Genomic DNA, 12,707 nt, shown 5'->3' on the forward strand with positions numbered 1-12,707 from the left:
CCCAGCACCCCATCCCATAAAGCCAGTGCTATGTCACAGTGTGGCAAGAGATGATCCACCGACTCGCCCCCTCCCTTACACATACAAAACCAATCTGCTATAATAATTCTCTGCTTCCTCAATTATCACTTGTGAGAATCTTACCCAAAGATGCTATCCACACAAAGAAAGCTACTTTGGGGGGCGCCTTGTGTCTCCATATCCACCTCCAAGGGAACCGAATGTTGGAGTCTTGGGTAAGAGCCTTATAAAATGAACAAATTGAAAAAACACCTTTCCCGGCAGGTACCCACCACAATCCATCTTCTTGTACATTGCTTGGCTTTATGGAGTACAGAAGACTATGAAAATCAGCAAAACTATTCATCTCCCAATCTTGCGTAGCCCTCGTAAAACTGATATTCCAATGAAGTTGCTCAACTGATATTCCCATAACCTCCGCTATTGAAGCCTCTTTGACACTAGCAATTTGGAATAATGAGGGAAATGCATCTTGTAGAGTAGTATTTTCTTACCAAATATCTTTCCAAAATTTAATCCTGGATCCATTGCCCATCAAAAGTCGAGTGTGACAAAGAAAGACCATCCATCCTCTTCTAATATGTTTCCACAACCCGACTCCATCAGCTCCTCTAACTTCTTTAGTGCACCATCCCCCCTATATATCGCCATATTTGTACCCAATCACCCCTCTCCACAAGACTTCCGGTTCCTTATTGTATCTCCACAACCATTTGTCGAATAACGCCCAATTGAAAGTCCTCACATTTCTAATACTCAGACCACCATTAGATATTGGGCGACATACCGTCTCCCACTTGACTAGATGAAATTTAAACTCTTCCCCCAAACCACCCCATAAGAAGTCACGTTGTAGTTTCTCAATCCAGCCTGCCACACTTGCAGGTATAGGAAAAAGTGATAAAAAGTATGTAGGTAAGTTAGAGAGTGTACTCTTTATAAGCCTACCACCTTTCGACAGGTACATTCTCTTCCAACACACTAATCTCTTCTCCATTTTCTAAATCACTGGCTCCCATATAGCTGGCGTCCTTGCACCAACCCCCAACGGAAGATCCAAGTACTTCAAAGGTAGATAGGGAACCTTACAACCCAACGCATGAGCCAGTTGCCGTGCATTAGACACCACACCGATTGGCACCTATGCGAACTTATAAAAATTCACTTTTAAACTAGACACTGCTTCAAAACACAGAAGCAACGCCTTTAAAGCCCGCACCTGATTCTGATCTAGATCACAAAAACAAGTGCATCATCTGCAAACAATAAATGAGATATGTTAATGATGCCCCTATCCGGGGTTCCAATCGAAAATCCTTCCACGAAACCATGATGGGTCAAGGCTGAAATCATCTTGCCTAATCCCTCCATCACAATAACAAACAGTAAAGGCAACAATGGATCGCCTTGTCTTAGGTCTCGTGAACTATGAAAGAAACCCGTTGGGCTACCATTTATCAACACAGAGAATTTGGCCGTTGATATACACCATCGGATCCATGACTGCCACCTCTCACCAAAACCACATCTCCCAAGAAGATAAAGAAGGAAATCCTAGTTAACATGATCGCACGCCTTCTCCACGTCTAACTTGCATATGATCCCTGTTGAGCCTGCCTGAATTCTACTATCCAGACATTCATTAGCAATAAGGACCGTATCAAGTATTTGCCAACCTTTAACAAAGGCATTTTGGGACTTGCTGATGATCTTCCCCACAACCTCACTAAGTTGGTTGGCTAACACTTTGTAAATGATCTTGTAAACCGCTCCCACTAAGCTAATAGGATGATACTCCGTTATCTCGTTTGCCCCCACCTTCTTTGGGATCAATGAAAGTATTATTTAAGCTTTTCTCAAATTTTCCAGCCACAACAAGCTCTTGAAACACCTTCTTGATATCTTCCTTTACAACATCCCAACAATCTTGGAAGAAACCCATAAGGAAGCCATCCGGCCCCAGTGCCTTGTTTTTGGCCATTTTCCGCACTACCTCCGCCACCTCCTCTTCCTCAAAAGCCCTCTCCAACTGAGAGACATCACTCATTCCAATGGCGTCATATACCAAGCCATCAAGGGACGACTGCCAACACATCGGTTCAATTAGGAGTTGCACATAGAATCCAACTATGTGATCATGAATAACTTGTTCTTCTCCACACTCAACACCATCAATCTTCAGCATCTCAATGTTATTGTTCCTCCTGTGAGAATTTGCAACTCGATGAAAGAACTTGATGCTTCGGTCTCCTTCCCTGAGCCACAAGGCTCTTGATTTTTGTTGCCAAAAAATCTCTTCTAGCAAGATAATTCTCTCAAGCTCCTCAACCAACAAAGACTTTCGAGCTACTTCATCTTGGGTAAGGGACCTAGCCTCTTGGATCCTCTCAATTTCCTGGATCTCCTTCAACTTACCCTTCTTGTTTGCCCCTAGATCACCAAAAGATTGCACATTCCATAGTTTCAGATCTCTTTTTAGCACTTTTAATTTACCTGAAAGGACAAAACTAGGGGAACCTTGAAACTGGTACGAAGACCACCATTGTCTTACTCTTTCAATGAAGCCTTCAGATTTTAACTAAATATTTTTGAATTTAAAGTACCTTTGACCACCTCAGATACCACCACAATCAAGCAAGATAGGCCAACGGTCCGAGCTAATACGAGGCAGACGCTTTTGCCATACGTCTGGAAAGTGGCTTTCACACTCAGGAGAAATGAGAAGCGATCCAACCGGGACCAAGTTTGATTATTAGCCCACATGGCGAAGCCACCAGCTAGTGGCAAATCTACCAAATTCAAATCCGAGATGCACTCGGAGAACTCTATCACAGCTGGCCACCCTCTTCTATTACCGGAAGACTCACTTGGAAATCTAGTGACATTAAAATCTCCCCATACACTTTATTGGAGGTTAAACCAACTGTGAATTCCAGCTAGTTCTTCCCACATACTCTGTTGCTATCTAGATTTGGACTGTAAACGCTTGCAAAAGCCCATAAAAAATTCTTTGACACACTCTTAAAAGAGCATGCTACTGTGTACCTCCCTATGAACTCCTTCATTTTCTCCACTACTCGTCGATCCCACATCACAACCACTCCTCCTAACGCCCCATTAGAAGCCATATAAACCCAGTCCACATGAGCTCCACTCCACAAACTTCTCACAATTCCCCTATTGATCAGCTTCAACTTAGTCTCTTGTAAACACACAATGCTTGCCTTTCCACTCACGAAGCAAGTATTTATCCGAAGATGTTTATTGGCCTCGTTGAGCCCGCAGGCATTCCACGACACAATTTTAGGCTTCATGGAGAAAAGGTCAGCCCCTTTCTTTTCAACCTGCCCCTGCTAGAGCTACCCTCAGTGTTTAGCGACCATGTCAGCCTATTAAGTTCCTGCTGTTTTTTCGAGGCATTCTTTCGATGTTGTTGGTGCCATGCTTTGATGGTTGTGAGGAAGGCCATAAACTGTTCTTCGTACCCTTCACATTCCGCTCCCACAATTTTTAGTATTTCTTTAACCTTATCGAAAATCCAGTCTGAGACTCCCGACTGTGAGGGGAACAAAAAATTCAAAGGGGTCGGATCCACCTCCTTGCTAACCCCCGACAGATCTTGAGTCTCCACCACCGAGATTTCAGTCATACCTAAATGATGGCTCAAGGCTAGTGCACTTTCTTCATCTGATGTCACCCCTTCAACAGAATCATATTGGGACAAACCGCTCTCAGAGTCCGAAAGCTCCCCATCCCTCACGTCCACCTCAGTGTCCATGAGAAATCCCCCAGATCTTATCTCATGTATTGAACTCTTGTTTACTTCGTAATAAAGAACGTTGTTCTTCCTCTCTCCCTCTTCCTTTGCATGCTAGTCGAGCTTCTCACTATTTTGATTTTATCCATAGTGATGTTTGGGGACCTTCCCCGGTTAATTCATGAAAAATTTAAATATTATGTGACTTTCATTCATGATCATAACAGATTTACTTGGGTCTATTTTCTTCACTCTAAATCTGAGGTTTTTCATACTTTCACTGTGTTTTTAGTGCATGTTGAAAATCAATTTCTGCTTCTATCAAGACATTACACACCGATTCCGATGGCGAATATTTGTCTAATGAGTTTCAGAATTTCTTGCCTTCTAAAGGTATTCTTCATCAACGTTCGTGTCCCGCTACTCCACAACAAAATGGAGTAGCCGAACGCAAAAATCGCCATCTTCTGGATGTGGTACGTACTCTCTTGTTAGAATCCTTTGTTCCATCCATGTGCTGGGTCGACGCTATGAAAACAACTACTAACTTGATTAATCTTTTAACTTCCTAAGTTCTACATATGGAGTCTCCCTATTTGCGCTTGTTTGCTAAGCAACCTAGTTACGATAATCTTCGTACCTTTGGTTGTGTATGTTTTGTTCATTTACCTCCTTATAAGCGACATAAATTATCTTCTCAAGCTGTTCGATGTGCATTATTGGAATATAATGTGTCAAAAGGGTTTTGTTTGCTATGATCCTACGTTACATCGTACACGTATTTCTCGGAATGTTATTTTCAAAAATCAACATTTTTTTCTTGTGTCTTCTTTGTACTGTGGTCCTTCCCTCCTTTGAGTAGCAATTCTCGGATCCTCATCCTGTCAACTCTCGCTTTAAAACAGGTATTGTGTATACAAGACGTCCTCGCCCACAATCTCTTCCGGTAGCTCCCCTACCACGCTCCAGATTCAGTCAATTACAACACCTACAGTGCCTTTGGTTCGTTGCTCTCCTCGAGTGTCTATACCCCTAGATAGGTATGGGTTTTCTTCCATCACTTCTGGCAATTTTATTTCAGCTCTTACTGCTGCTTTGTCCAGTTTTGATATTCTCACATCCTACTCACAAGCTGTCAAGCATGAATGTTGGCGACAAGCCATGTAAGAAGAAATTGCCACTCTAGAGGCCAATCACACCTGGGATGTTGAGTCTTGTCCTCCCACCGTTATTCCTCTAGGTTGCAAATGGATTTATTCAGTCAAGGTCCGATCTGATGGAAGTTTGGATCGTTACAAAGCTCGGCTTGTTGCACTTGGGAATAATCAAGAATATGGTGTCAATTATGAAGAGACCTTTGCACATGTGGCAAAGATGACTACTATTCGTACTATCCTAGCTCTTGCTGCTTCCAATGATTGGCCACGACATCAAATGGATGTCAAAAATGCTTTTCTTCACAGGGATCTTAAAGAGTGTATTTATATGAAGCCACCCTAGGGATTGTTTTCCTCTTCGACTTCGCATGTGTGTAAGCTTTGTCGCTCCTTTGTCTCAAACAAGCTCCGAGGGCCTAGTTTGATAAGTTTTGAACCACTTTATTACAATTTTCATTTAAGCAGAGCAAGTATGGCACTTCCTTGCTTATTCGGAAATCAAACATGGGTATTGTTGTTCTTTTGGTTTATGTTGATGATATTGTGATTATTGGTTCAGATTCTACCTTACTTGGTCGCCTCAAGACTGATCTCTCAGAGTCCTTTAATATGAAAGATCTTGGGTCTCTCATATTTTCTGGGTCTTGAGGTGCATCGTAATCCATCTGGTATTTCACTCAATCAACACAAGTATGCTAGTGACCCGGTGGCTAAAACCGGCCTATAGGAAGCCATCTCTGTTTATACTCCCATGGAATTAAATGTCAAGCAAGAGGAGGGTGACTTACTTGCTAATCCCAGTTTATACCAGAAGTTGGTGGATAGCCTCGTCTCTCTCACCATTACTAGACTAGACATTTCATTTGTAGTACAACAAGTCAACCAGTTTCTTAAGACTCCTTGTCATCTTCATTTGGCTACTGTCCGTAGGATCATACACTATGTTTAGGGCACTTCTGCTCGTGGCTTATTCTTTCCTGCAGGCAATTCTCATCACCTTGCTGCTTATAGCGACGCTGATTGGGGTAGTTGTGTTGATACATGTCGCTCCATCACTGGTTGGTGTGTGTTCTTAGGTGATGCATTGATCCCCTGGAAGAGTAAGAAGCAAGACAAAGTTTCTAAGTCATCTACCGAATTTGGTATTGGGCGATGTCTCTTGCTTGTTTTGAGATTATTTGGCTTCGAGGCTTGCTTGCTAAGTTAGACTTCTCTGAGACCGATCCTACACCTCTACATGTAGATAATACGAGTGCTATTCAGATCACAGTCAATCCTGTCTATCATGAGCGCACAAAGCATATTGAAGTTGACTGTCACTCTATTTGTGAAGCATTTGAAGCTCATGTTATCACTCTTCCGCATAATTCCACTGAGCTACAAATTGTTGATATCTTCACTAAAGCTCTCACTCGCCATCGACATTGCTTCTTAAGTAGCAAATTGATGCTTGTTAATCAACCCGCATCAATTTGAGAGGGGCTATCAATGGACAACTCTTTCCTTATCTCTCTAGTTACTATTTGACAGATTATAGATTCCATGTATAGGGCTAGAATTAGGCGTATACTTATTTATTTCCATGTATAGAATTATTTTGTAAAGATTATATAATATACATAACTCTCAAGGCCAAGGTATTCGGCCATTCTCACAAAGTTGACAAGTACCGCATGGGTTTATTTATGATTAGACAGTTGAATAAGTGATTTTGGTACATAGGACTACTTTATGTTATTTTTATGTTTTAGCTTTTATATTACGTTACTCTATTATGCTAAGTTAATGAGAGGAAGAAGTCGACACAGCCTGTTATTTTGACGATTCAATAAATGAGATATTTTTATGGTGTCAAATCTCTTTACCATAACTCAAATGATCTCAAACACTCATATTTCAGATCAATAAATGCCTCCACGAACTCAATTTCATTGACTAAAGAATGATCATATTAATGCAGGAGAAGAAAAAGGCAAAAGAAACAAAAAGCGATATCAGTAGAAAGTATACGGAAAGATATAAACCTCCTAGGGTTTGTGGGGCGAAGGAACCCATTTAATCAATCCTAACTAGTAGGGATGGAGACTTAATTGTGTTTAGATGAGAGAGTTGACTGATCCTACCAGATCCTAAAGTAGGCAGTGGTAGAAGTTAATCCAATGCAACCTGGATATACTTGTGTACGGCCAGTAAATATTACTTATGAATGCATTTGAACATTCTACATAGGGATCCAATGAAATGACTAAAAAACCAATTCTACACATTACATTGAAGCTACAACAATGGACCATTTGCATGGCATCTAAAATGCAGAAAAGAAAATTTTTCATATGGCTTTCTTCAGGAGGGGTATTTGAATACTAAACCAAAATAAAAAAGAGAGAATTTGTAAGATAATCAGAAAAAGTGACGCAACCTAAGATAAACTTACTTGTGATTGCAGTCGTAGTTTTTCCTGTTTTAACAAAGAAATCTCTGTTTCTGCCTGTTAAAGGTTGAAGCAAAAGTTGTTCAGTTTACACCATGAACACTTATGTGTCTGTGGGAGAGTGAGAGAAAGCAGTAACATTGCAAAAGAAACTTACAATCTCTTTCGAGCGTCGGAGATAATTAATAACATTCTGTAAACCAGCATCTCCAAGGGTATTAGTGGTGGCAGTTCCAGAAGAAACTCCGACAGAAGAACGATCCTTCTCAGCCAACTGAATGTGCAAAGCCTCAAGTCGACTGTGCAGTATTTTGTTCTGAAGATGGTTGACAAAGCAGATAAAGAGAATACCAAAATGCATGACAGAGAAACAAAAGACCCATAAAAAACTTACATACTCAACATGCAAAATAAATGAGACGTGACAAAGCTTATCTGACACGAATAGTTAAATTCTATCTTTATGACATCATAAGCAAACAAGCCTCACAAATCTTGTTGAGCGATGCATGGTACTCCATGCACCTCTCACATAGACTGAAGCCACACATGTCAGAGAGCACCAACCTGCTCATTGATTTCATTGTACTTCTTCTCAGCTTCACTCTTTGATTCCTCAAGAATTGTCTTCTCTACTTCCCACTTAGATTTCAATTCCTTCTGTGGATGACAGAAAGGAATAGTCATATCAATTTCAAAGTTGCAAAAAAAGCAAAAATGAACAGATAGCCAGACAACTTTTCAGCACAGGTAACATTAAAGGAGACTACCTGCAAATTTAGTAGCAAAGCAAAGCATACAAGGTACTTGTTTATCACAAAACCCACAATACATTCAGCAATACTTATTACCATATATTGGTTCAGCAGCAGTTCTTATCAGATTTATGCACTACATTAATGCAGCAACTATCCACCTAACATTGAAATCTCACACCATCACAAATTTAACAAGCCCAAAGCTATAGGCCAAAGGCAAATCAATTTCTACAGTACTTGCATAATGACCTTAGAAGAAGGCATGAGTTCATGTGGTTGATATTACAATTTGAACTCATGCATTGATATAGGATATTATGATTTATTATAGTTCATTGTGTTATAAACGTTGCAACAGTATTAAGATGACTAAAACAATTGACAACAATAGTTTCTCTTGGTAATCGAATAAAGAAGCTGCACCGTGACTTTTTATAGCGTGGGTTATTGGGAGGAGTTAACATTTCACCTAGTAGATTAGGCGAAGTGTGCATTCCAATTTTTGAGGGAGGCCTGGAACTTAGAAAATTGCTTTTGAATGTGTTTAGGAAAGGTGGTGTTCTAATGAGGTACATGGACCACATGAAGAGGGCCTCTGGAAAAATATGAGGATAGGATGTTATCCCCCATATACCAGAGTAAAAGTGGGTTATGGCTCTAGAATTATATTCTGCCATGACCTATGTTGTGGTGAGAGTCCTCAAAAAGGGTTTCTAAAAGGTGTATAGTATTGCACGTGTGCAGGAGGCTTTGATCACCGATGTACTTGATTCCCCTATTCGATCTTTCTATAAGGTCCTTGTACCACAGGATAGGAACTCCTTCCCTAGGTCTGCTAATGAACTTTTTTGTTTGTATTGTATCGCCCCAAGAGAAGGCCCAAACCGCATCTAGACCCTACTCCAAAAGGACTAGTCAATAGTACAATTGGAGCCATATTGGAATCATTATAAAGACCAAAAACTTCTCCCTGCCAAGCAATGTGGAATCTCATTCATCACCTACACTCGTCATTAGTATGGGATATCACATGTATACTTTCCATATACCTAATGAGATTTTATTTTTTTTAAAATAAAATTTTGGTATCTTAAAACAGTTTTTTTTTCCTCATCTACATAAAGGGAGTTGGAGACCAACATTAGGATCTAAACTATATGGCCACATCCGATTGTAACAAGACTACAGGAATGTTTGGAAACAAATCTCATCCTATCTCATCTCATTTCATGTCATCTCATCTCATCCCATCTCATTTCCTTTCTAAACATCATTCAAATACAAACACTTTCAGACTAATCATTACAACTTTCCCAAATTTTCAAACAAAAAACAAAAAAAAAAAATTCAACTTCTTCAAATCCCAAAATAAAAATTATATTAAAAAAATTATATTCTACCAATATTTTAACTTTTATAATATTTTTTATTCAACTTTTTCTCTCATTTTCCAAAATCCAATAAATATTTAACTCAAACATCTCACTACTATTTACAAACCATCTTACACTACTATTCGCAAAATTCTCGTCTAATCTCATTCTCCAAGAATCCCCTAACTAATTCCAGTCAATAATCATTTACATAAAAATGAAAAAACCACAAAATCCACAAAAGGGAAGTAAAATGACCATATTATAAATATAGAATACAGGAAACAAAAGCAGTACGGGAAAGGGAAGATACATTTTCACTTTTGTGTGCATCTGCCGATTTACGCAATTCAGAAGCTTCCTCTTGGAGAGAAGCCAAGGTTTTTGATGTTTTTGTCAACTCCTGAATAGTCTCTGACTGAAGGATGACCTGTGCAAAATACGAATGGTTCCCAACAGCTTAGAAATTACATTAAACTTATGAATCATAAAGAAAACATATGCAATATGACCTTTGACAGCAAGTAAAATCATCGATGATAGGGTGACCCACTGAAGTACCTATTCTTAAACCAATTAGCAAACTAGAAGTTAATGTAGGGATTAAATACCGAGCTAACAAATTGCATTGGGTAGGTGACGAAAAAGTTCCAGGTGATGTATAGCAATGAGAAAAAGCTCAACTAAGAAAATTTTTTTAGTACAACCCTAAAGGAGGTCAATATTTTTGAATATTGCAAAAATATTCCGAAGCTAGGCTTTAAAGAGCATCTAGAAAAGCTATTTAACACAGAAATAGAGCTTCACTTTTTATCCACACAGTATACGAAACATAAATCCCTGCACGACATATATCAACTTACACCATAACCTAATGCGTCGAAAACATAAAAGACTAACCTGTCTTTCATAATTGGCCTGAGTGGCACGCCATCGCTGATGCTCCTTCTCCAAGTCTTCTTTCAATGCAGTTATCTGAACTTCCATTGCTAAAATTTGGGAACTACATGTGAAGACAGAATGTGAGACACCAAATCAGATAGTTGATTACAGAGCAAATGAAGAAGAAAGACTCACGTTTTTACTGACGATTGTTCTTTTAGATTTGTGATTTCTGCTAAAGCAGAAGCAAGGGTCTCCTCTTTCCCCGCAGTTGCAGAAGCCACTTCTTCCGACTTCAAACTAGATTCATATTCAAGTTCAGAAATCTTCTCTCTAAGGGAAAGAACTTCAGCTTCTAGTGATTTCTTCAGTTTGTCTGCCTGTACAATATTGGAAAGGGCATAACAAAAAGAAGCAAATTAGAATGAAAACTATTAACTCATTGACCAAAATTCACACCACCACAATACACCAAAATTCATGTAACATCATATACCTCAATCTTGAAGGTGTCATGGGCACATTCCATCTGTTTTAATGCATCTTCATTCACCTGTGCAATGCTCTTAAACTGCAAAGTGGAATGTACATAACCTATTAATTCGCTAGGCATTAAAGCAATTAGCACTTAAATGAGTAAAATAATAACCTGTTGCATGTGATCCTTGTTAGCCTGTGCTTCCACTTTCAATTTTTCAATCTCTTCCTTCGCCATGTGTAGTTCAGCAATAATCTAGTTTGAATTCAACCAAAAAGTCAAATACAGATCACAGGTATTGAGGTACATATGTAGTTCAGCAATAACCTAGCAAGGGCAGGGCTTTCATTCAGTAACTGCAATGTTAGCTTTAGAATAACAGCAAGAAATTCATTAATAGTTGGATTCCCAAGAGATTCAACCAGCTGCCTGATGTTTTAAGGAACCTCCAACAGGCAGTTAAATTCACGTCTAGCTTGTTCTAATGCATGCTAACAAACTGCCTAGTACAATGAGTACCAAGTTTGTTTGATTGATTCTCAACTAGACTTATACACCAGATAGGAACATATGCATTAGTACCTATTTAAAATATATATGCATTAGTATCATAAGCTTCGATATGTAGCAAAAAGATTACAGTTCCCACACTGTATAGCACCTAAATGATGCTTGGTTTCTGCACTTAGTGGACGTATGTGAGTTCAGGATACAAGCCCATGGCATGTGCACAGTATGTGGTTCATTCCTGACCCTCAACCTTATGACAAATGATAACAAAAAAGAACATCAAGTCTCATTTAGCAGTGTTTTTTACAAGTAAATCTCAGGAGGGATTGGATACCCGCATCCAATCAAAGTTCCATTTGAGTGCCCTCAGTTAGACATTGCCAGAAAATGCTAACAATTGCTGGGCTCTCTTTCCTTCTAAATATTTCAATTGATAGGCAGACCAGCGCAAATACTAAGGCCGTGGGGAAACAAAACATTAAAGGCAGGGCTCTCCTTCGCTCATGAGTAGTGAAGGAGAAAATACATTCTCAATTTGAGGGGTTTTTTTTTTTGGGGGGGGGGGCAATGGATATAACTCATGGGTAGAGTGTCACCTTGATGTGGCGGAAGTAAAGATAAAAAAGGAAACAGATGCCTCAAATGAGATGAACTGGAGAACAATGATAGGGAGAAACCTTTTTAAGTTATAAGATGAAACATCCAACAAATTGAACTTCTTAAAGGACCAACACTCAAAAGTTAACCAAATCAAACAGCTGACATTCCTAAAAGTACTAGTCAAAGATGAATTAGATAGGTAATGAGCAACACTAACCCCAATGCTTGACAGAGACGAAGGTTCACCTCCACCACCTATGTCAACATCCTGCACCCATAGAAAGAAAACAAGATTAAAAAAAACAAAAACAAATAACTGAAGTATGTGGGAAACACCTATACTTTTTTCTTTTCTTCAAGCTCCAACAATGTTAGTTTTGAATCTGCGAATATTTCACTCATCTAGTGTGTTGACCCTCACTTGAGACTGCACAAATGACAATGAACAATCTTGCACAAATCTGACAGCAAGGACCAGAATTGGATAACCTTTGCCTAAATACAATCAATGAATTAGTCGATATCCCAAAAGTACACTTTAAGTTAGTGTCTCAATAGTTAAATCCACTACCCCCTTCCCCTTCTCCCCTCCCCAAAAAAAAAAAAAAAAAAAGATATTTTTTTGCTTCTCAAATTCTATAGCAGAATCACCTTAGATCCTGCAGTTGAACAATTCACCCCAAATGTGAAAAATAGTAATGAATTCTATGCAATCAAAGAATGCTGTACATCTGAAGAGC

General features: G+C 39.2%; 1 protein-coding gene across 2 annotated transcripts in view; it reads right to left on the reverse strand.

The window, feature by feature from the left end:
• LOC108979354 (nuclear-pore anchor-like) overlaps positions 1-12,707 on the reverse strand; it is a 62,901-nt gene that overhangs the window by 10,201 nt on the left and 39,993 nt on the right. For both annotated transcript variants that reach the window (XM_018950018.2, XM_018950016.2), the window contains exons 28-36: positions 12,185-12,235; positions 11,029-11,112; positions 10,876-10,950; positions 10,575-10,759; positions 10,398-10,500; positions 9,811-9,927; positions 7,934-8,026; positions 7,524-7,682; positions 7,370-7,423 (exon numbers count right to left, since the gene is read on the reverse strand). In XM_018950018.2, coding sequence (XP_018805563.2) covers positions 7,370-7,423; positions 7,524-7,682; positions 7,934-8,026; positions 9,811-9,927; positions 10,398-10,500; positions 10,575-10,759; positions 10,876-10,950; positions 11,029-11,112; positions 12,185-12,235 — 921 coding nt within the window. The remainder of the gene's footprint in view (positions 1-7,369; positions 7,424-7,523; positions 7,683-7,933; positions 8,027-9,810; positions 9,928-10,397; positions 10,501-10,574; positions 10,760-10,875; positions 10,951-11,028; positions 11,113-12,184; positions 12,236-12,707) is intronic.

This window comes from Juglans regia, chromosome 6 (assembly GCF_001411555.2).
Source record: "Juglans regia cultivar Chandler chromosome 6, Walnut 2.0, whole genome shotgun sequence".
NCBI classification, from domain to species: Eukaryota; Viridiplantae; Streptophyta; class Magnoliopsida; order Fagales; family Juglandaceae; genus Juglans; species Juglans regia.